General features: G+C 56.6%; 1 protein-coding gene across 2 annotated transcripts in view; it reads left to right on the forward strand.

The window, feature by feature from the left end:
* Positions 1 to 21,286, forward strand: part of Apba2 (amyloid beta precursor protein binding family A member 2) — a 232,344-nt gene that overhangs the window by 204,510 nt on the left and 6,548 nt on the right. For both annotated transcript variants that reach the window (XM_004623237.3, XM_023709820.1), the window contains 6 exons: positions 7,018 to 7,163; positions 10,724 to 10,810; positions 14,920 to 15,105; positions 18,068 to 18,247; positions 19,163 to 19,375; positions 20,533 to 20,652. In XM_004623237.3, coding sequence (XP_004623294.1) covers positions 7,018 to 7,163; positions 10,724 to 10,810; positions 14,920 to 15,105; positions 18,068 to 18,247; positions 19,163 to 19,375; positions 20,533 to 20,652 — 932 coding nt within the window. The remainder of the gene's footprint in view (positions 1 to 7,017; positions 7,164 to 10,723; positions 10,811 to 14,919; positions 15,106 to 18,067; positions 18,248 to 19,162; positions 19,376 to 20,532; positions 20,653 to 21,286) is intronic.

A 21,286-nucleotide genomic window follows, 5' to 3' on the forward strand; every position in this document is an offset into this window, starting at 1 on the left:
TTGCTCCTTGGACCCTTGTGTCGGCTATCCTTAGCTTCCTTTGGAAGATGCCTGGCCTCACAGCCAGGCTTGGCTGGCATCCCTACCCCAGCTCTGCCATCTCCTGGGGCTCCTCCAGTGCTATCCAGACCTTCTCGCCTTCATTTGATGCCTCGCCCTGCTCCCAGGCCTTCCTACTGAATCCCAGCCTGGCTGCCCCGCCTCTCTCCCCCTACCCTGGTCCACTCTGTTGTCATCACTCTTGCCTGGACCGCTGCAGCAGCCCCTCAGCTGTGCTCCACTCCTGGAGCCCCCAGAGCCTCACTCATGGGATCTGAACTCCAGAGTGCCTGAGTCTGGGACAGTGATCACAGGCAAGACTTTCAGCCCCACCCAGATGTTCTTACTTGTAAATTTGGGACAGTGACATCTGCTTCGTGGTTGGGACTCCATCCTGCTATGTGAAGGGCTGAAGCCTGGAATATGGGGCCATACTCAGGCCTTCCTGTCTGTCACAGCCGTGCTTCATGGATGCACCACCACGTGCCCAGCTGCAGCGCCACCCCAGGTTCACGCAGCCTCCCCCACTGGGATCCAGAGAGAAGCAGGTGCAGTCTCGCAAGACCACCTGGACCGGGGCTGGGTGCACAGGAAGCTTCTGTGTGCTCCGTGGTCAGGATAGTCCTCCGAGGTGGCTGTTACAGCCCGCCACCTCCCTGTCCAGACTGCTGATGAGAGGCTGGCAGGAGCCAGGGTTTCCTGAGGGCGATTCAAGCAACAGCTTCTTCAGGCGAGGGTGGGTGGGATGGTGGTCATGGTCCTTCCTAGCTCAGCTCCAGGCAGGCATCTGAGAATGAGCATCAGAGGTGTTTCCTGAAGAGGAAAAATCCCGTTTGGGGGATGCAGGGCTCCTTGAGATCTTTATTCTTTTGTCATCCGTCTCCCTCTGGTGGTCTCAACTTTGGGTACTGCGGGAGTTGAGCAGAGTAAGCAGTGTGCACCAACTCGGCAGGCCCAGCTGCTGGTCTATGCGAGGGAGTGCTTGCCTTCGGCTGCGCATCTCTTGGCGGCAGCTGAAGGGTGACTATGAGTCAGAACGAACCCTGGCCCCCTCTGGCATCACCCCCGCCCGCTCTCCTCCTTCCCAGGCAGTTGGGGGTAGGGCAGGCGAGCAGGCAGGATGTCCTGTCTCTGCCTTGTGTGTTACTTCCTATTGGAAAAGCCTGTACCCCACGGCCCCCTGGTAGAGTGGGGGCATCTGTGGGAATTACAGTGAAGGTAGCACTCCCCCACCCACAGGCACCTGGGCCCCCAGATTGGCCCCCAGTGAGGGGTGGGGTGCTCTCCGGGAGAGGGGAGGCCTGTCCTGCATAAATGGACTTGGGGACTTGGGTTGCACTGGAAGTGCGAACGTGGAGAGCTGGCCAAGGCCACTGAGGAACTGGCCAGCAGGGGCCCAGGGGGGTCCTCCCAAGTGCAAGCTGGGGTCAGAGGCAAGGCCCGCCGCATCTCCCACTGCAGGAAACAAGGCCCATAGGGTGCTGTGCAGCCCCTTACCTCACAGGTGGGACAGGGGACATTGGCCCAAGGTCTAGGGGCCTTTCTACAGAACATGGTGGCGCCACCTCCTGGTCAGTAGTGGTCATTGCATCCAGCCTCCCTGGAGCGAAGGTTGGCAAATGATGGTTACTGCTGCGCGATGCGCCGTGGGCAGTGCAAGGCCCAAAGGTGTGCTCGATGCAGCAGTGAACACTGGCCCCTCTGCTGGGTGGCCTTGTGGTCCCCAGCTGCTGCACCTGCATTGTAAGCCAGGGCTGCCAGGGGACAGATGGGCAGGGCTCCGCTCCGTTGCTGCCCCCACGCTCCTCACCCACTTGGCACACCCAGTGCTGCCCATCTGGTCAGGGCGTTTGTCGGCACCAGAACAAGAGCCAGTGCGCATGTGCGAGGAGGAGGGGCCAGCCCACCCTGCAGAGCAGTCCTGGAGGGAGGGGTGCCGCAGGTTTCCGAGCCCTTGTGGCCGGGGCTGTACAAGCTACAGCTTCCCTGGGTACTGAGCCCTCGCCCTGCACCCTGCGTGAGAAGGCAGGTGCGGGCTGTGCCTTTCAGAGAGGTATGACTGTGGAGATTCCTGATTTCTTTGCTCCTAGGAGGTAAAGGGCTCCTGTCCTATCCCACCCACCTGGTGCAGTGCTCCAGAGCCACTTTCTCTACAATCTCAAGACTTGGGGACACCATCTCTGGGCCTGGCCTGGTGCTAAGCAGGACCCGTGTCTCATCCCCTTAGTCCCCAGTGCAGCTGGAGAGCAGACATCCTGGGCCCAGGACGCGTAGGTCCCAAAGTCAGGGTCCTGGGAGTTGCAGGGGACCCTCTGCTTGGGAGTTCCTCTGTGAAGTGTGGCCCAGCAAGGCGAGGGGGGAAGAGGCGGCAGTAGGTGGAGCAGGGCCACCTCCCTGCGCCTGGCCTCCAGGCCACCAGATGCCAGGATTCCCTCTGCCTCAGCTCTCCATGCCCGACAGCAATTTCACTCTTTCTAGTCTGAGCTGGGGTTTGTGGCAGTAATGGATGCTGGATTACTTCCGTCATTTAGAGTACTTCCTGCCGCCAGAATCTTTACTTCCTCCTCGTGCCCAGAGACCGCCACCTTGTGTCTGAAGGCCTAGCAGTCCTGGGGGCTCAGCGTCTCCATTCCCAGGAGAGGCTCCTGTGTGCTTCAGGGGCACTAGTGGCCACATGAACCTCCCCTCCATCATCACATCCACCTTCCAACTATCCTCCGGGGTTCTCCCCTCAGGGACAGATGACAGGGCGACATCATCACCCCACTCCTCCTGAGGGTTTGGCAGAAGGAAGCCTCTAGGTCTCCTAAGAGCCCTTGAAATTCAACCTGAGCACCAAGAAGAGGGGACACAGCCTTCAGGGGCTGGTGGGGGTGGGCCGTCCCAATGAGAGCTAGCAGTGCCTTCCTTTTACCTTATGGCTTTCCAGAGCTTCAGGTGTGCCCACTGGTGTGCCTTCAGAGAGACCTCCAAGGCCCTCCGACCCCCTCCGAGAGTCATCCGGGAACCTTAACCTGTGGAGGTGGAAGTAGCTCCCAGTTCTCCTCCCAGCCACTGCGGGCCCTGGGCTGCCTTCTCCTGTGCTTGCAGAGGGTTGCGTGACCCGGGAATTCAGAGTTAGGCTGCTTCCAGGCAACCTCAGGTTTACTTCTCAGCCCACTCTGGGTGGACATCTGTCTCTAGCCCCTTGTAGACAGCAAGGTGCCCACAAACCCTAGAGGACCCCAAGCAGGGGCTCAGGACCTTGGACTCTGGAGTCTGTGGCATTAGGGTGGCAGAGCAATCATGCCCTCCGTGGCCTACCATAAGCACTGATGTCCAAATAGGGGCATGGCCTTGAAGCCCAGGGATGGCAGCTTCCATCCTGAGATGCAGCAGAGCTGCAAGAGGCCAAAACAGGACACAGGACATGGATTCTGGTCCCCCCACGGCAGTGGGAGGAGTATCGTGGAGCTAGGACTCAAGGGTCAGTCTGGTGGCCTCAAGCAGGTATGGGAGCCAGGGTGGCTTGTGAAGAGCGAATGGTTATTTCTTGCTCTTCCAGGGGCCAGAAGTGGACCCCAGTGCCAATGTGGTCGGGCGTCAGTCATGCTTGTAGACAGCTGCTTTCAGTTGTCCCCTCACATGGCAGAGAGAGCAAGTGAGCTCTCTGGGGTCCTGTTCATAATGCCACTCAATTCGGTCTTTAAAAAAAGGCATTAACAACCTGGGCACGGTGGTGCACCCCTGTAACTTCAGCACGTGGGAGGTTGAGGCAGGAGGCGCACCATGGGGCCAAGGCCGGTCTGAATAAAGTAAATCAAAGATGTTAGCACATTTGTTACTGAATTATTTGTTGCTAGCATTCTGCTCAGATCTTTCCGGGAATCCAGTCATGACATCTCAACCGTTTCAGTGTCACTTCCATTTTACAAGAAGAGAATTGAGTCACATGATTTAATTCAGATGCCAATAACAGTAGGGGAGGAATCAGTGGAACAGAGAGTGACCCAGGGCTGTGTGATTTTGCATCTGTCTTCTCTATCAAAAAATGTATGCATAAATTTAAAAATGAGCTTTAATGGGCATTTATTAAAGCGCTCACTGCAACTTCTAAAATTATGTGTCCAACTCTTGGTTAGTTTATTTATTCAATAAGTAATCTATTTTCTGATTTGAATTTTCTTGTCATTTCTAGTTAAATCCTAAAACAAGACCTAGTTTCATAGTGGTACATAGAAACAGTGATTGCGGAGCTTCTACAGCTTCCGATGACGACAGACTCCTGGCCATGGGTCGCCACCACCGCTCTAGGGAGGTCTGCAGTCTCCCGGGCATCCAGTTTACACTCTGACACGTCATTGCAGAAGCATGGAGCATAGAGCCACAGCGCTTCCCCTGATGACCCCGCGGGTCTGTGGCTGCCCCGGTTTCAGGTCTTGTGGTGCACAGTTCCTTTTTAGGACTGTTTTCAGTACACATTTGCCGGTCGTGGTCCCGTTCCTTGGGGGCTGATGTGTGTGTGCGACTCATCTGCCCTGCCTTCCCGTCCTCTCTGCTGCCCTCCCGCCATGCCCTGCTCACCTGTGAAGGCCCCACCTAGTATCATTCTTCTCAGGTGAGGGTGTGTATGTGGGAGGTGGGAGTGGGAGCGGGGGCACAGACTGCAGGTTCCGAGTCCTGATTGAGTTGGGAAGGAGGCCGTGGTGGAGTGGTGATCAGAGCGCCCACTGGCTTCCCTGGCACCGAAGTCAAGGGCACGGTGGGTATATGTGAAGGTGCTGGCAATGTGGCCAGCGCATGTGTAAAAGCCGGGGAGGGCCCGGTTGATAGTTAAGTGCACAGGAGGACGAAGGCGTCCCACAGGGAGGCTAGGGAGGAACTGCAGGTGACCCTCAGACTCCACAGGACTCTGCTCCTTCCCAGAGAAGCTGCAAGCAGGGTCGATCAGACTCCAGTGGAACAGACCAGAGTGCACGGGTGGCACAGGCTGCAGCTTAGAAAGACAGAAAGTGGGGCCGGTCATGGTGGTGCGCAGCTGCGATCTGTACACTCTGGAGGGCCGAGGCAGGAGGACTGTGCGCTCGAGCCCAGGCTGGGCACCCTCGAGACTAAACAGGACTCTGCCTGTCAGTGACCTATGGGCTGGGATGTGGCTCCGGACCAGGCCTGGCTGCCATCCTGAGGGCCCTAGAGAAGATGCAGACTGTGTGGCAAGCAGGGGCCTGTCCGGGGGAAGAGGCAGTGCCTGTCAGAGGTTGAGGGCCATTTGGGGGCATGACCTGACAGTGAGTCCGTGATGGCACTGGTTGTCCTGGGAAGCAGCTTTCTCTACCTGCAAACACTTAAGAAAACAGGCTAGAGTTCTTCAGAGCCTGGGGGCAAAGAAGCAGGGCAGAGAGGCAAGGGGGTGCGGGTACCAGGCAGGCGCGGTTGGGCTGATGGGCAGCGCTGTCCTGGCCAGCTGGTCTCAGCAGCAGGGGCACAGGTGAGACCACAGGACAGCTGGCAGGGAAAAGGGAAGGTCAGGGGCCGCTGGCAGTAGGACCAGGGAAGTGTAGGGTAGCTGGCCCTTGTGACAGTGCAGGGCAGTCAGGGTAGAAGGAAACTGGGAGCCCAAGTGAAGTCCCCCAGAAAGAGGGCTCTGGACCGGGGGAGATATGCAGAGATGAGGGATGAAGGCAGCCATGCTGCCCCTCAGAGGCAGGCTGAGTTATGGCAAAGGTTGCCGCCCCAGGGCCAAATCCTCCTGGCTACCTGCTCAGTTTTCTGAATAAGGTTTTACTGGGATACTGCCCTGCCCACTCACTTTGATATCATCTGTGACTGTTTTGCACCTCAAGCACAGCAATGAGTCCTTGAAGCAGACCACAAAGCCTATAGCAGTTGCCGCCAGGCCCTTTCCGGCAAAGGTTGGCCAGCACTGATTGTACAGGAGCATCCAGCAGCTGTGTCTCCTTTAACCAAAATCCCAGCCATCCCAGGGTCCCAGGATTGGTTCCCAAAGTCCCGTGGAGTCCCAGAGCCACGGCATGTGCGCCGGCTTCCGGTGATCAGCGTGTGGGCTCCATCCTGGTGGTGCTGGCCTCCTTCTCGACAGTGGCTTTCCCTGGGTGTCCATCAGAGGGCTGGAGTGGGGGCTCAGGGCCGCGGGCACTGCTCTGGCATAAAATGCCGTGCTATTTTCATATCACCTCTGCACCTCCAATGTGAACTCCAACACTTCCAGATGCGGGCTCATACTGTGTAAGTGGTTGTCACACTGTGTGTTAGGGAATCCTAAGGAAGGGCCCACTCATGTTCCATACAGACTCACCCATTGTAGGTCTCTCTGTACGGCGCACGATCTGGTTGGGTTTGAATCCACAAACACAGAGTTATAAGTACATACAAGAAAAAGCTTCTCGTGCACCTGCAGGAGACACCATTCGAATGCCCAGAGTGCACATGGCCCGTGGCTCCTGCTTTGAGCCACTCAGGGCCAGAGCATCCTCGAAGTCCCGTTGGCCAGAGACAGCAGGCTAGAGGCCTCCAGCCTGGCCGGGGCCTGAGTTGCGGCAGATGTGCGGCTGCCGGCGGCAGGGCTGGCGGGACGGGCTGCAGGAGGGGGAGAGCTGACGCTGCCGGGTCACTGCCCTCCGTTCCGCAGGCTCCACGGACAGCGTGGAAAGTGCTGCCCTGCCTGGGAAGCAGCACCGCTCTACACATTACAGCACATGATGGTTACCATGGAGCTGAGCCACCTAGAGTGGTCTGGATGTGGGATGCACCCTCTTGACACTGCCCGCCCTCTTCTGGCCAGTGCTGATTCTGTGTGGCTCCCTCTGCCAGGCACAGGGGCTGAGCAAGGAAATGTGCCCCAGCTGGCCGCAGGTTCCTAGAAGCTGTCCCTTCTCATTCACCTGGCCTGGCTGCCTCGGTGGTGCTGGGGCCAAGGCCAGGCTCTTGGATGCTTTGTCCCCGTCTTCTCTCTGGGGAGAGCTCACTCTGTACCCTCAGTTCCAGGTCCCTGTGAGCCAGAGGATCTCATCGATGGGATCATCTTTGCCGCCAACTACCTGGGGTCCACGCAGCTGCTCTCTGAGCGCAACCCCTCCAAGAACATCCGCATGATGCAGGCACAAGAGGCCGTCAGCAGGGTCAAGGTAGGGGTGCTTCTGGGCCCCCAGGGACACTGCTTTGGGGAGCACAGTTGTCAGGAGCATAGTGGAGCACAGGGATCCTGTCCCACTCTGACCACACGCCCTCAGTGCAGAGTGGGGAGAGCCAAGGGGCCCAGCAGAGCTGAGGGAGATTTGCACCATGAGTGGTCAAGTGCTAGGCTTGGCACAGAGGCCACCAGCTCCTTAATAAGGAACAGTCTACCCGGTCCTAAGAAACACATCTTTTTAAGGATAATTGTTTGGAGCCATTCTAGTTATAAAACATGTTTGTTTGACACTTCAAATCCCATTTCAACCATGTGTATATTTTTAGCACCATTCAAAATACTTCCAGAAAGGGGGAAAGTAAATCATGTTTTATTTACATGTATGACCTCAGGGAATACTCAGACATGCTTGCAGCACTAGGCGCATGGTGGACTGTCTGGGTTTTGAACAGCCGGTGAGGATGGACGGGGAACAATGAAGCCACATCAGAATGCCAGATGGGGTCGGGGAGGGGACAGGAGAGCCTGGGTCGAGCCCCTCCTGGGCTGCCTGCCTGTGGGGTGGGGTGAGCTTTGTCAGCCCTCCCCCCGGCTTCTCGTCTGCCCACTCCACACTGACCTCTGACGGTCAGCACAAGGCCATCTGCGTTGGCCAGGGGGAAGCAGAGCAAGCGAGGGGCAGTGCTGAGCCCTGCAGCCAATGGCCTGGGTCCTCTGGCGCTGACCCAGCGTGGCTCGCTCTGCTGCTCGCTGTCCTCCTCAGTGACACTGTGAACAGAGACGCTGACAGTCACTCCTGGCCCTGGAGGGCAGGTGTGTGTGTGGGAGACAGGCAAGGGTTTCCGCCTGTCCCCGTGGAGCGCTTCTGCTGCACAGCCGCTCGGAGGGCTGGGGCGTTGGGCCCATGGTGACATGACCCTGCCGCGCCTTCCTCCCTGGCACTCACCTGCTTTTCTCTTCTCTTCCATGCTGCTCAGAGGATGCAGAAGGCTGCTAAAATCAAGAAAAAAGCGGTGTGTAGGACCACTGCTCCTGGGACAGTGGAGTGTGTTGTGTGTCTGTGTGTGTCCTGTGCTGTGGGTGCTTCCAGGGGGGCCCCATAATGTGCTGCAGGCCTGGTTTTCCCCTCCCTTGGGGGTGAACACTGGGCTTTGAATAAAGCTGCCGATTCTGTTCTTCACTGCCCACTCCCAGAAGAGCTTAAGGATTGCTCCTTTTCGGTTTTCTGTTTTAGGTTCTCTGACGTCCTTAGGCGTGGCACCTGCTGTGAAGCCCGTCTCATGTGGACGTTTTTAAATGTCAGTGTGGTGTATCCAGCACACATGGGGCCTCCTGTGCCACATCAATTGCGTTGTCCTGGCACTGAGATATATTAAGTTCCATTTACCAAATCAAGACAATGATGACGAGTCACTCAGATTGCCTGTGAGGTGCTTCCTCTGTTGACAGTAATTTTTGGAACCTGAGCAGACTTTTTAAAAAGGACAGCTAGGTGGATTTGCAGGCCTTTGTTGAGCCAGGCATCTGGTCAACCTTGGTGGTTGTCTAACTGCCGTCGTCAAAGTCCTTGGTGTGGGAAGGCCCAGGAAGAGTCCGTGGGGAGCTGGCGCTGGCCCGCTGCCTGCCACTGACCTCTGCTTATGCAGTGAGAGGTGCGGCCCTCCCCTGCGTGCTGCAGCAGTGGGGTTTTCTGGCACCGTGGCCAGGGGCCCCCATCTGCAGGCTCCCTGCCCCTGCAGGAAATGCTCTGCCCACCTTCAGGGCTGGAGAGAAAGGGACACACTCTGTCCCTGTACCATGCAGTGTTCCCTCTTGAAGCCTCTGGGCAAAGCAGAGTGACCCCCATTCCAGACCTGCAGCTGTGTTGTGTTGCCTCTAAAGAGGCCGCTTCTGCAGGCTCAGTGCACCCCTGGGCTGCCCAGGCAGGAGCACAGCGGAGCAGAGGAGCCCCAGCTTGCTCCTGGGGTCTGCAGGAGCAGAAGTCCTATAGATCCGCTGTTTCTGGAGGGCATGGGCATGGGCATATGGGCAGACCCAGCTGAGATAGGCCTCGGGGGCCAGGTTCTGCTTGGTGGCCTTGTTCCTCCTTTCCAAGCAGCAACATGCTCAGGATCACTGGCCCAGGCAGATGCTGACGGCTGAGCCCCCCACTGACACTTATTCTCTGGCGTCCGCCTGGGATCTGGGCTGCTGGGACCCTCCATTTGTCCACCAGGGTGTAACCCAGGTGCCCTTTCCCCTCCCTGTTATTGCTCGGGGGTCAGCTCCATTCACTGGAACCTGGCCTGCTTCCCTGTACATATGTGACACCATTGTCACCAACACCAAAATGCACCCATGACTTCTCTGACTTTCTTCTGGCTTTAACTAACTTTTGAGAGAGGGGATTTTGATCTGCAGTACTCAGAACATAACTTTTAAGTCTATAAAGACTTATAGATGATAGCCTGACTATAGCCTTATGTCTTAAAACAAAGAAAAATCTCCTTCACAGCCGTCCACATTATTTTTCCGATGGATTGTTTAGAACTCTGTTCTTTGATTCGTTAAAAACAGTATCGCCCTGGGATTCCCTGGAAGCCCATAAGATCTTTCCCTTTAAAAACTGAGCTAAAATACAAATTGTCATTATAGCACGGGGCCTCTTGGTGACTCGGAATTCTTGAGGAACAGTCAGTGGGAATATTTTTGATTTGAGATTTGCTAGTGAGTTAATTAAATCATGCTTTCTGCTGTTCTGAAGTGGACGATGTACCACTGCGGGCTCCCGAGTGACCACGCTGAATTACCCGCCCTGTCGGGCAGCCCGGGGAGCCTGCTTTCCATCAGTGCCACACCGCAGCAATTAGGATTCTCACAGGTGTAAAAACCAATTAAAAGCTGCCTGCTTTGGGGCAGATCTTGAGTAGTTTGCTTGGCTTCAAAAACAGTCCACGGAAACATAACTCACAGTTCTACACCGGACTTGCTCCGATGGGGTGCCAGGTCAGCGGCATTTGGGTGCTAGCTTCTCTGTGTCACTGTAGGCTGCACCGGTGCCCACCCTGAACCTCATTCCCCTGTGGTGCTCAGACGGCGTGACCAAGGCATCCACACCGATGTGCCTATTCAAACCGGAATCGAAGGGCTGGCATTTTAATCTAGCTTCTATGAAAATGTTGTCCCCGGGGATACTTGGAATCCCCTATCTAAGAAACAGCTTTTAATCTAATGGCGCTGCGCCTTCGCTGAATTCCACAGGGGCTAGCAGGGGCCCAGCCTGCTGCAGAAAGGAGGGGCTCCCACACAAGAACCCCCACCCCAGCAGCTGCTCCCTTTCTGTTCAAGCCTGCCAGAAGCCCCTCGCCTCCCTCTCCTCTGTGCCTCTTACACACTGCTCTGGGGACTGACATGCAGCACTGGATTCTAAGCCCGGCTTGTAGATTTCCAGTGGCTGCTCCATTCTGAAGCAGCAAGCATTTCCTTCCACACGGACTAGGGGTAATCGGTACAACTGCCGGGCCTTTGTTGGAGTGCACATTTTGCTTGGTGACAGCCTCTCTTATCCTTCCTTAGAACTCCGAGGGGGACGCGCAGACGCTGACGGAAGTGGACCTCTTCATCTCCACACAGAGGATCAAAGTTCTAAATGCAGACACACAGGTAAGGGCTCGTGGGCCAGCTGCCTGAGGTTGCGCACAGCAGCGCCCAGGTGTGCACCTTGGGGACGCTGGCAAACAAAGTCCAGCTGCAGAAGCGAGTGCCCAGAGTGGGAGGGAACCATGACCCCAAGGTGGCGGCTCTGCAGCCTGGGTCTTGAGGGAACTGTGGATGTGGACAGTGGAGCAAGCCACAGGGGCCAAGGAGAAGAAGACCCCCCAGAGGCTGCGCAAACCCACAGCTGGGATCACATGGGGACAATGTGAGGGGCAGCGAGAGGCAGGTGCTCCACCAACCGGGATTCCAGGAGGGCCCTCCCGAAAGCCCCTCTTGCTCAGCCTGCGAATCCAGCTGGGGGAGGCGGGAATCTGGGGGGGGGGCTGTGGCTCTGCATGGTGGCGTTCCAGTGTAGAGGGTCCCCGTGATTCATTTGCCTCCCGAGGTGGCCAGCTTGTGTCTGATTCAGATTCTGCTATTTTTTTCTGGGCCTAAAGCACCCCACGGAGCTTACGTTGGGGAGGGAAAGCAGTGCAACAGACAAGCGAGCAAAAAGCGGCCGTGTGTGAAAGACAGAGGACTCCAAGCTGATGGGGCTTGAGACGGGGGAGGCTGCAGGTGCTGAGCAGATGCCAGGGTTGGGAAAGACCCTGCTTGCCAGCTAAGTTGGTGCATGAGGGCTCGGAAAGAAGGAGGGGAGGGAAGCCGCTCACTGTGCCCCAAGTGAGGATGGTCTGATGCGCAGGATGAGAGGCACTTTGAATCCACCAATGACACTCTGGACCCTATGGGGACTCAGATCCCCACACCCAGGTGCTTTTACCACTAATGGGCTTGCCCTAGTAGCTTACAATATTTGAAGTGCAAGGTATTGATTTTCTTTTTAAAAAATATTTATTTATGTATTTATTTGGTATAGGGTCTTACTATACAGCTTGGACTCATAGTGATCCTCCTGTCTCAGCCTCCCCAGCACTGGGATTACAGGCATGCACTGCCATGTCCAGTTTTGGTGGCTGGCTGTGGCTAGCACAGCGTGCAGTACCAGGGATGAAACCTGAGTCCTTGCGCTTGCCAGGCAGGTACTTATACTGCTGAGCTGTCTCCTCAGCCCCAAGGTGTTGATGTTCAAATGATGTCATGCTTTCTACTTTTCGTTTGTTTTTGGGTTTTTCTTTTTTTGTCTTTTTGAGACAGAGTTTCACTATGTAGTTCAGGCCTTGAACTCACTTTGTGGCCCAGCCTGGCCTTAAACTTGCCATGATTCTTCTGCCTCAGCCTCTTGAGTGCTGGGACTCCAGGCATGCACACCTTCATCCAGCATGCTTTCTATTTTTATTATCTGACATTCTGTGAAAAGTGCATTCTGCTTTTATTTGCTCCTCCCTGTTCTTCCCTGTGCACCTTGAGATCCTGCTTCTCTCCGTCTGTCTGTCTGTCGTCTGTCTGTCTGTCTGTCTGTCTGTCTGTCTGTCTGTCTCTGAGACAGTGTTTTCATTTTAGCATCTCCCTGAGAGAATAAGACATGTGCCCTGGCCCCGACATGGAATCAGCCATTTCTTCAGGGGACTGTAGGTTCCTTTGAGGGACGCAGAAGCAGAGAGCTGGCTGCCCGAGGGGCTCGTGGCTCCTGGGGTGTCCCGGCAGCCCGCAGAGGTAGACCACACAAGAAGCCATGCATCCACTCAAGTCTCCTGCTGGCGCCAGGAGTTCTTGTCACCATCCCCAGTTCTCCTACACTCTTGTTCCACTACCTGGCCCTAGTTTCCGACATTAGGGCATCTTTCTCATTCGCTGCCCGTGTTATTCAGCTTTCCATTACTGCAACAAAATATCTCGTAAGTTGAGGTAGACACCTTGGAAAGAGGAAAGGCTTATGCCAGCTCAGCTGTGTAGGTTTGAGTCTGTGGTTAGTAGTCCATTTCTAAGACAGTCCAGAGCAGCATGTTACGGTGGGAACACAAGGGACAGGAAGTGGCTCACCTCACTGTGGCTGGGAAGCAAAGAGTGAGAAAGGACAAGCCGGGGGCCGAGGTCTCCTGGGGGACCCACTTCCCCCACTAGGCCTCGCTTTTTCCAGGTTCAGGCCCCTCCCAATACTGCCCTGGGGTAGGGACTGAGCCTTCAATCCACATTTGGGATGCAAACTGTGGTACTGTCTCTAGCAAAGTGTAGTGAACTACAGTACTCTCTCCTGCTGTCTACATGGAGCCAGCGTTGCAGGGCTGAGGGACAAGCAAAAAAACACTCAGCAGGTAGCAGGGGAGCTGGGCCGGGGGAGGGATGGGAAGACTGTGGGAGCTCTGAGTACCTCCTTTGCTTCCCTACTCATGGGGAAGCCTACCACTTGGGTCAGAGAATGGACTGAGGTGTATCTTGGAGCTGGGCTGACTCCGTCATGGGGCCTGGGCCATGGGCCACTTCCAGCCACAGTGCCCACCAAGGCCTCCAGGCCCTTGAGGCTCCATCCTTGTCATGTGTGTGTTCTCCACATTTGGGATTCAGCTTGTCCTGCTGATCTTTGTGTGAGCCGAGCCACCTCCCCTGGAGCCCTGCCTTGTTGAGAACTTGAGGAGCACCTTGGACTTCCAACAGGGCCCAGCATCCAACTGGTGGTGCTTCTGCCTTGGTCTCAAGTTTCATCATCTTGTCCTGGCAAACTCTGGAATGATTCACCCTGCTACCCCTCTGGCTTTCATCCCTCCTCTGCCCAGATGCAGTGGTTCCCAAGGAGATCTCCAGGACTAGCATGGTGCTTTCTTTTGACTAAGAGCAAAATCACCATGTTAATCAGCCTTCTGTCACTGTAACAAAATAGTTGAGGGGGTCGGTTTATGGGGCAGAAGGGTTCATTGTGGCTCATGGTTTCAAAGGTTGTAGTCCATGGCCATTTGGTCCCATTTCCTCATGGTGGGAGTACAGGGGACCAACCTGCTGCTCACCTAAGGCAGTCAGGGCCCAGAGTATCCCTTTGAGGGTGAGCCCTAGTGATCTAGCCTCTTCTACCAGGCCCCACCACTTAGTTACCTCCCAGTAGTGCCGACGGCTGGGGACCAACCTCTCAATTTTATGGCAACATAAAAATGTCACCAGAGGGGCTAGAGAGGTGGGAGCAGGTAAGAGACTCTCTGGCAGCTGAGGTAGCTGTGGATAGGACAGATGGTGGCTGCCATGTTGGTAGCTGACCTCTGCCAGTGAGCAAGGCTCTGCCATGGTAGCTTGGGAGTTGGGGACCCGAACTATTCTCATGGCCTTGATTAGAGAACACATCCCCCTCTTAGACAAATGTGTGCAATGTAGCTGTAAGACAAGGGTTCTGTGTGAGATAAAAGGACACCAGAGGTCGCAGAAACATCCACTTTCCTTTTGTGACGGGAGAACAGAGGCACGGAAGACCACCTGATTAGTTTTGCCAGCTGGGAGGTCTTGGGTAAGACGTTTGGTGAAGAGTTCTGTCAGACGACAGAAGCCGTTCAGAGCAGTGGACCCGCCGGGGCCAGGGAGTTGGAGCCTCCTGTGGAGACACATTAGTCAGATGCTGTCCCTCAGCGCCTCAGCTGTCCCTCAGCTCGGGCCCAGGACTCATCCGGGGCACATGTTGACCGGCTGCCTTCCTCCTCGGTGGGAGAGCCCGGCACCACTGAGCCTGCCAAGGACACCGACATTGCGGAAAGGGTGTCTCCTCCAGAGCCATGAATGGCCTCGGGGAGGGGAAGGGAGAGGGGCTTTGCCATTGGACAGGCTCCCTGCTGTCCTCTACAAACAAGGACCCCGAGCAGAGGCAGGGCCAGGGTTGACCTCTCTGACGTGAGTCGCCTTCTTAGGTGACCTTTGTTAACCAAGCCGTGGTTCTCAGCCAGGACTGTGACATTCCCTACCTTTGGGAAACTAGGCAGTGGCGAGAGATAGTTCTGATATCCTCTCTTGGGGCGGGCAGGTGCCGCCGGCATCCAGTGGTAGAGGCCAGGCCTGCTGCCGACGTTGTCAGGGACAGGACAGCCCTCTGCGGTAGACGGCGATCTTGCTCCAAATGTCAGCAGGGCAAGACTTGTGCACTCTACGCAGCTCGGCCTCAAAGTGCTCCTGAGCAGGGCTCCGTCTTGCTCTCTCAACAGGAAACCATGATGGACCACGCCCTGCGTACCATCTCCTACATCGCCGACATCGGGAACATCGTGGTGCTGATGGCCAGGCGCCGCATGCCCCGCTCGGCCTCGCAGGACTGCATCGAGACCACCCCCGGGGCCCCAGAGGGGAAGGAGCAGTGCAAGATGACCTGCCACGTGTTTGAGTCGGAAGACGTAAGTAACGTGGTGGGCGCGGTGCCTGGCAAATTCCCCGGCAGCCAGAGGAGGCCATGGGTGCTGCCCTTCATGTTTCCGATGACCTTAGGGGTTCTTGCCACTGTCTGTGGGTTTCTGAAGGTGGGGAAACAGCTTTATTTCACTTCATGAGCTAGCTGCCTCACCACAGGAGCTACATATAAATTGAGCAGTGGATAACATGCAAGCGGAGCTGTCTGTCAGCAGAAACCATTTTATAAACCCTTCCCTCTGTAAAATAAGCCTGATCTATACCTAACTTTTCTGCTGTTAAAATGCACCTTTTCACACGCCAGGTTTGCTTGACACGAGGCCCAGAAACCTTCGGTTAAGCTCTGCCTTTGTGTATGTCATTTCTCCTTACAACCAATTTTGATTTCACCTCAAAAACTGTTTTTGAACACAGGCCTGGTGGCCTACACCTACAATCCAGCACTCTGGGAAGCTGAGGCAAGAAGGTCCCAAGTTCCAGCACAGCCCAGACAATGTAGCGACCTTACAAGGCCTGGGGGAGTGGGGGTCAATACAAACACCTTGGGTCCAATCCCCAGTGCTGCCAGAAAAATTGAGGTTTAAAATACAAAGAAATTTACAAAGAGACTGCAGGGTGGTGCGTGCCTGTTGTGCCAGCTGCCCTGGAGGCTGAGGCAGAAGGATCTTCGCTTGAGTACAGCTTAGAGCAAGCAGGGGCAACATAGCAAGGTCCATCTTTAAAAAAGTAAAGACTGAGCCAAGGAGCAGGTGGTTCCTGGGCCCGGCAAGTTCTCCTGCAGGCTGGCCCTTCCGTGGGGGCTGTGCCGAGCCAGTCCTGCAGCTGTTGTCGGAGTGGGACATTTGAACATTGTCCACAGTCCGCAGACCCAGTGCCCCCAGAGCAGGCCGGTCATGCCCAGCTTTTGTCAGAGGTCCCCCATTTCAGGCAGCAATGGCTGCCCAGGAGCCCAGATCCTTCTTGTTCAGACAAGGAGTCCCAGTATCCCTGGGACCCGGCTCTCCGGGAAGGGTCCCGTTACGTCCATAATTATGAAATAAGGCATAGAAACTGTGTTCCAAACAGATGTCAACTTTGCAGGTGGGGGCGGTCATCTTTTCTCTGAAGAAATGGTCACCTTAGAGTGCTTCAAGGCCATGGCAGATTTACAGGCAAGGACTTTATTTACGTGCAGAGCTGCTAGTGCACCTACACACACTCCCGTCACTACCCACAGACCTGTGCATGCTGGGACGAGTGTTTGTGAACAGCTGGGGGCCTGGTGACACCTGAGTCCCAGAATGCTCAGGTGACGGGCAGCGTGAGGGAGGAGCAGGCCCATGGCAGGAGGAGTGTAGTCGGTTGGTGGGAGGGCTGAGGGGCAGGGGCCTGGCAGCCTCCAAGGCACGGCCCGCACAGAGGGCTCTGGGCTGTGTTAAAGCCAGCTTGTGCTGCCCTCTGTGGCCCTGAGTGTCTCCATTCAGCAGACGCCAAGGCCCATGGCCTGGCAGGATAGGGTGCGGCTGCCCAGTAGCCCGTGAAGGAATGAGGAAGGGGCTGCCCAGATGGACCGAGAGTAGCACTGACCAGAAGGGGATACCTACGTGGGCGACGGGCTCCTCGCATATGCCGGAGGCTGGGGAGCGCACATCCCCCAAGCATCTCCTCCAGAGCATCTGTGGGGTGGCAAGAGGGGGCAGCATGGCACAAGGAGAGGGGCCTGGCAGTGTGGGTACCAGGAGCACCCAAGTTGGTATGCCAGGGCTATGGCTGGTTGGAGCCAGCTAGTGGTGAACGGGTGTGTTCCCTTCCCATCCGGGACCTTCTTCGGGTGGGGACAGAAGAAGTCAGTGGGGGGTTCTGTCCTAAAGGTCCCACGCCCTCCCTGTGGCCAGCTGCCCCCACCTCCACTCACACAAAGCCTCTGTACTCCTGCCAGGCCGGTGGTGCCACCTGGTGGTGGTACCAGGACAGCCGGCTTGCCCACCACCAGTAAGGTCATGGAGCCTGTCGTGTGGACAGCTGAGGACCCAGTATTGCGGGGTAGTTCGACCTAAAATCGGTACCTGTTTAGGGACAGGCCTGAGTGTGCTGTGATCCGGCGGGAAGCTCTTTTACTTGCGCAGCTTCACTGCCTGTGCTTCAAGCCTGTGTGGTGCAGAGTGAGAAGGAGCACAGGCTGCTGCCCCCTGGACAGCAGACCTGTGCGGTGCGTGCCCAGGCGTGGGCTGGGGAGAGGCGTTGTTGTGTCCCGTGACGCCACTGTCAGAGCCCCCTGCTCTTCCAAGGGCTGCAGGGCAGTGAGTGAGCGTGGGCAGGTGTCCTGCAGGTGGCAGCAAGGCCCTGCTTGGTGTCCTGGTGGCCAGGCCTTTGCCACGCTAGCGTCGGTACATCCACAGGAGTAGTGCAGGTGAAGTAAGAAGTGGGGGCTCCCTTCCGCAGGCTCTGTGCTGGTGTCCCTGGGGGTCAGGCACAGCCCGCTCTGGAGAGGACCCCAACCAGCACTCAGGAGCGGCAGATGTGCAATACACAATTAATTGTGTGTCTGTGACCATCCCAGGAAAACACTTCAAATTTAGTTTTGAAATACAACAGAGAAAATAAAACTACAGTCACACCTACCATTTACAATAATAAAATGTGATATTTAGCAAAATATTTATTCCCTTCCTTCATTTTATTGAAACCACTCTCTGCCCTGGGTGTCTGGGACATAGGACAACTCATCGAGACATAGTCAGGACTGGGCCCTCCGGTCAGGTGGCAGGAGAGCTCACTCCGCCTGGCCCCTGGCAGGAGGATATTGGTCCAAGGTGCCTTTCACCAGCCAGGGTCCAGGGCACTGTCTCATGCCTGCCTCCCTTGAGACTTACAGGTCCTTCTGCATCCAGCTCTGCCACAGCCCATCGCTCCCAGGGGCCTGTGGGGTGCGCCTCAGTGCCTGTATCTGTGGCCTGTGTCGCCCCACAGGCCCAGCTGATAGCGCAGTCCATCGGGCAGGCCTTCAGTGTGGCCTACCAGGAGTTTCTGAGGGCCAATGGCATCAACCCCGAAGACCTGAGCCAGAAAGAGTACAGTGACATCATCAACACCCAGGAGATGTACAACGACGACCTCATCCACTTCTCAAACTCCGAGAACTGCAAGGAGGTAAGGCGCAGCGGCCTGGGTCGCAGGGAGCCCATTCTGCCGCCACCTCCTGCTCCTGGAGCATCCCCCAGGGCCTGTCCTGACAACACCAGGGTGTCCAGGCTCCGCCCGCTGGTCTCTGATGAGGATACAGCTCACTGGTCTGCATGCATGCCCTCTATTGCCTTTGCGTCAGATGTGGGCCGCCTGCGGCAGAGGTCTGGCTCCTGGCTCGGAGCTGAGCGCTTGTGTGTGAAATGAGACAATTCTAACAAAGACGCTGATTACAATCAGCCTTAATGACCTCGAAAGCCTGCTTCTTAATGCTGCTGTTATCAGTGGGGGCTCAGCATCCAGGAGCTCTTTGTGAAAAGCGTGTGGGTGGCATCTTCACACTAGGGAACCTGGGTCCCCTGGAAGAACTGTTGCCAAGTTGCTGGCAGCAGAGGCCTTCATACGGCCTAGAAGCTTGCTTCAGGTACCTTCCAGGACAGCTTTAGTGGATGCGGGTAAATGAATATCCTGGCCCTGGCCCTGGCCTTGAGCTCGTCTACCTATCAGTTAGTGGATGAATGATCTTGAACGAATAACCTTGAGAGAGCCGCAGGCAGTTTCCTGAGAGACGCAGCCGTGAGGTAAAGAACACATAGGGCCTTCTAGATGGGAGCAGAGCTGGAGGCGGGGTGGGCATGGGTCTGAGCAGTTGTTTTGGCTTCTGGGTTTGGCAGGTGGGGAGCAGGAACCAGGAGCCTGGAGCCAGGCCGGGGGCAGGGGATTCCATGCCGCCAGGTTTACAGGACTTCTGGTGGGCCCCAGGGTCCTGGCAGCAGAGTAGGCCAGGCCTTTCCGGCCATGACCTCTCCTGGCCGAGACAAGCTGGCCTCAGATCCCAGAGTGTAGGCAGCTCATGCGCATGTGCTGTGGCTTCCCTTGCAGCTGCAGCTGGAGAAGCACAAGGGGGAGATTCTGGGCGTGGTGGTCGTGGAGTCGGGCTGGGGCTCCATCCTGCCCACGGTGATCCTGGCCAACATGATGAATGGTGGTCCGGCAGCCCGCTCGGGAAAGCTGAGCATCGGGGACCAGATCATGTCCATCAATGGCACCAGCCTGGTGGGGCTGCCTCTCGCCACCTGCCAGGGGGTCATCAAGGTGGGTGCCTGAGACCCTCCTCCTGGTGGCCTCTCCAGCCCTGCGTCACCTGATCCTTACAGACACTGAGGTCCAGAGATAGTCAGAAATTGAGCCCAAGGCTATACCATGGCTGGGCAGGCTGCCCAGGGATGGTGAGGGGAGAGGGTTCGCATCTTAGCTCAGCTGGGCCACACATGCTCCAGGCAAAGGGCTGAGGGGGTGAGTGTAGGATGACCAGTCTGTCCCAGTTTGCCAGGGATTCACACTGGAAGTCCTACCCTGAGGGAGCCCTGGATCTTGGCAGCCTGGGACAGAGGCTGCCTGACACAGCTGCATGGGAAGGATAGACATTCTGGCCACCAGTCTGTGAACTCGTAGCTTGGGGACATACCGGTCTGGCAGAGGGGACTTGAGCGGGTGGGTCAGGGTCTCACTCCGGCCCTGTGGCTGGTCCCCAGAGCACTGAGCCTGTGGTGTTAGAGGAGCCCCTCTCCTTCCTCTTTCAGCCCAGGGACCAAGACATTCCCAGGGCCAGAAAACCCCAGGACCCGGCGTTTGGGTCGGCCCTGGAGACCCTCTGCCGTGCAGGGTTAGCACAAAGGCCCTGGCTGGTCTGTCGGGACAACTCCCCAGGCTCTGCGTGGCGCAGGGTTAGCCTGACTCTTCACAAGGCCCATAGCAAGGGTTCCCCCTTCCATTCCCCTGGGACCCCCTTGGCCCCAGAACTGCATCAAGGCCGTTCATGATAGCCATGTCCTCTCTGGGGCCTGAGGGGACCCTTGCCTCAGCCTGGATGTAGCCCCGAAGCCTCAGGCGTGCTCAGTGCTCCTTCTCTGAGTCTGTGACTCTTGCCCTGCTGATCCATCAGGGGAGGGCGTGTGCTTTTAACAAAAGTGCCCCGCAATCTTTCCAAAGAGGGAGATCTGCTGCTTGCAACACGGCGACAGCCCCTGCCATGACCCCTGAGTGTGACCATGTTGTTCAGAACCTGGCTTCTGGCTTCTCAGTGGCTTGTTTTACCTGGACCATGAAGTGCATCCAGGCACAGTGGGCCACTGGGTGCACTGCCACCCTGGGGCCAGCCGCTCTCACAAGGGCAGGGTGATATGCCTGCTGGGTGGGGGCACAGGCAATGTCCACAGCCTGGCCTGTGACTTCCGTCGTGTGCCGTGCAGGGCCTGAAGAACCAGACGCAGGTGAAGCTCAACATTGTCAGCTGTCCACCTGTCACCACAGTCCTCATCAAGCGACCCGACCTCAAGTACCAGCTGGGCTTCAGTGTGCAGAATGGAATCGTGAGTCCGCTTGCCCTGTCCTAGGCTGCCTCTACCGCACGTGGCTCTGGGTACCCACAGGGCAGCAGGGCCACAGTGGCTCCTGTCGGGTGAGGTAGGCTGCACCAGCAGCCAGGCCACAAGGCTGGAGCTTTCTGTGGTTCTGGGACAGGTCCTGGTGCCGGCCAGGTAGAAAAGGAGACCCAGGTATGGCCGTGGAGGGGTCCCTCTGGTCCTTTGAGGGACCAATGTCCCAGTGAGGGCTCTTTGGCCAATAGCTGCTTTGCAAGGGAGGAAAGCAGGCTCAGCCATTGTGCCGGCTTGGATACACGCAACAGCGGTGGCATCAGACTCACTGTGCTCAGCACATTCTTGTTCACTCATCCACTCCTTCACCTGTTCAGCTGTTCGTGCAATACCCATGCCACTTTGTTCAGTAGCTTGGCCAACTCTGGGTACCTCATGCAAGTGGAAGCAAATAGCATCTGCCCTTGAGCCGCCAGCCCGTGCTACTCGGCATAATGTCCTCAGAGTTCATCCACGAGGGGCATGTGTCAGAACTTCCTTCCTTTTTAGACTAGATAATATTCCACCACATGGATGTTGAGTTTATCCCTCCCTCCCTCTCTCCCTCTCACCCTCCCTCCCTGCCTCC

This window comes from Octodon degus, unplaced genomic scaffold (genome assembly GCF_000260255.1).
Source record: "Octodon degus isolate 3935 unplaced genomic scaffold, OctDeg1.0 scaffold00002, whole genome shotgun sequence".
In the NCBI taxonomy this organism is placed as follows: Eukaryota; Metazoa; Chordata; class Mammalia; order Rodentia; family Octodontidae; genus Octodon; species Octodon degus.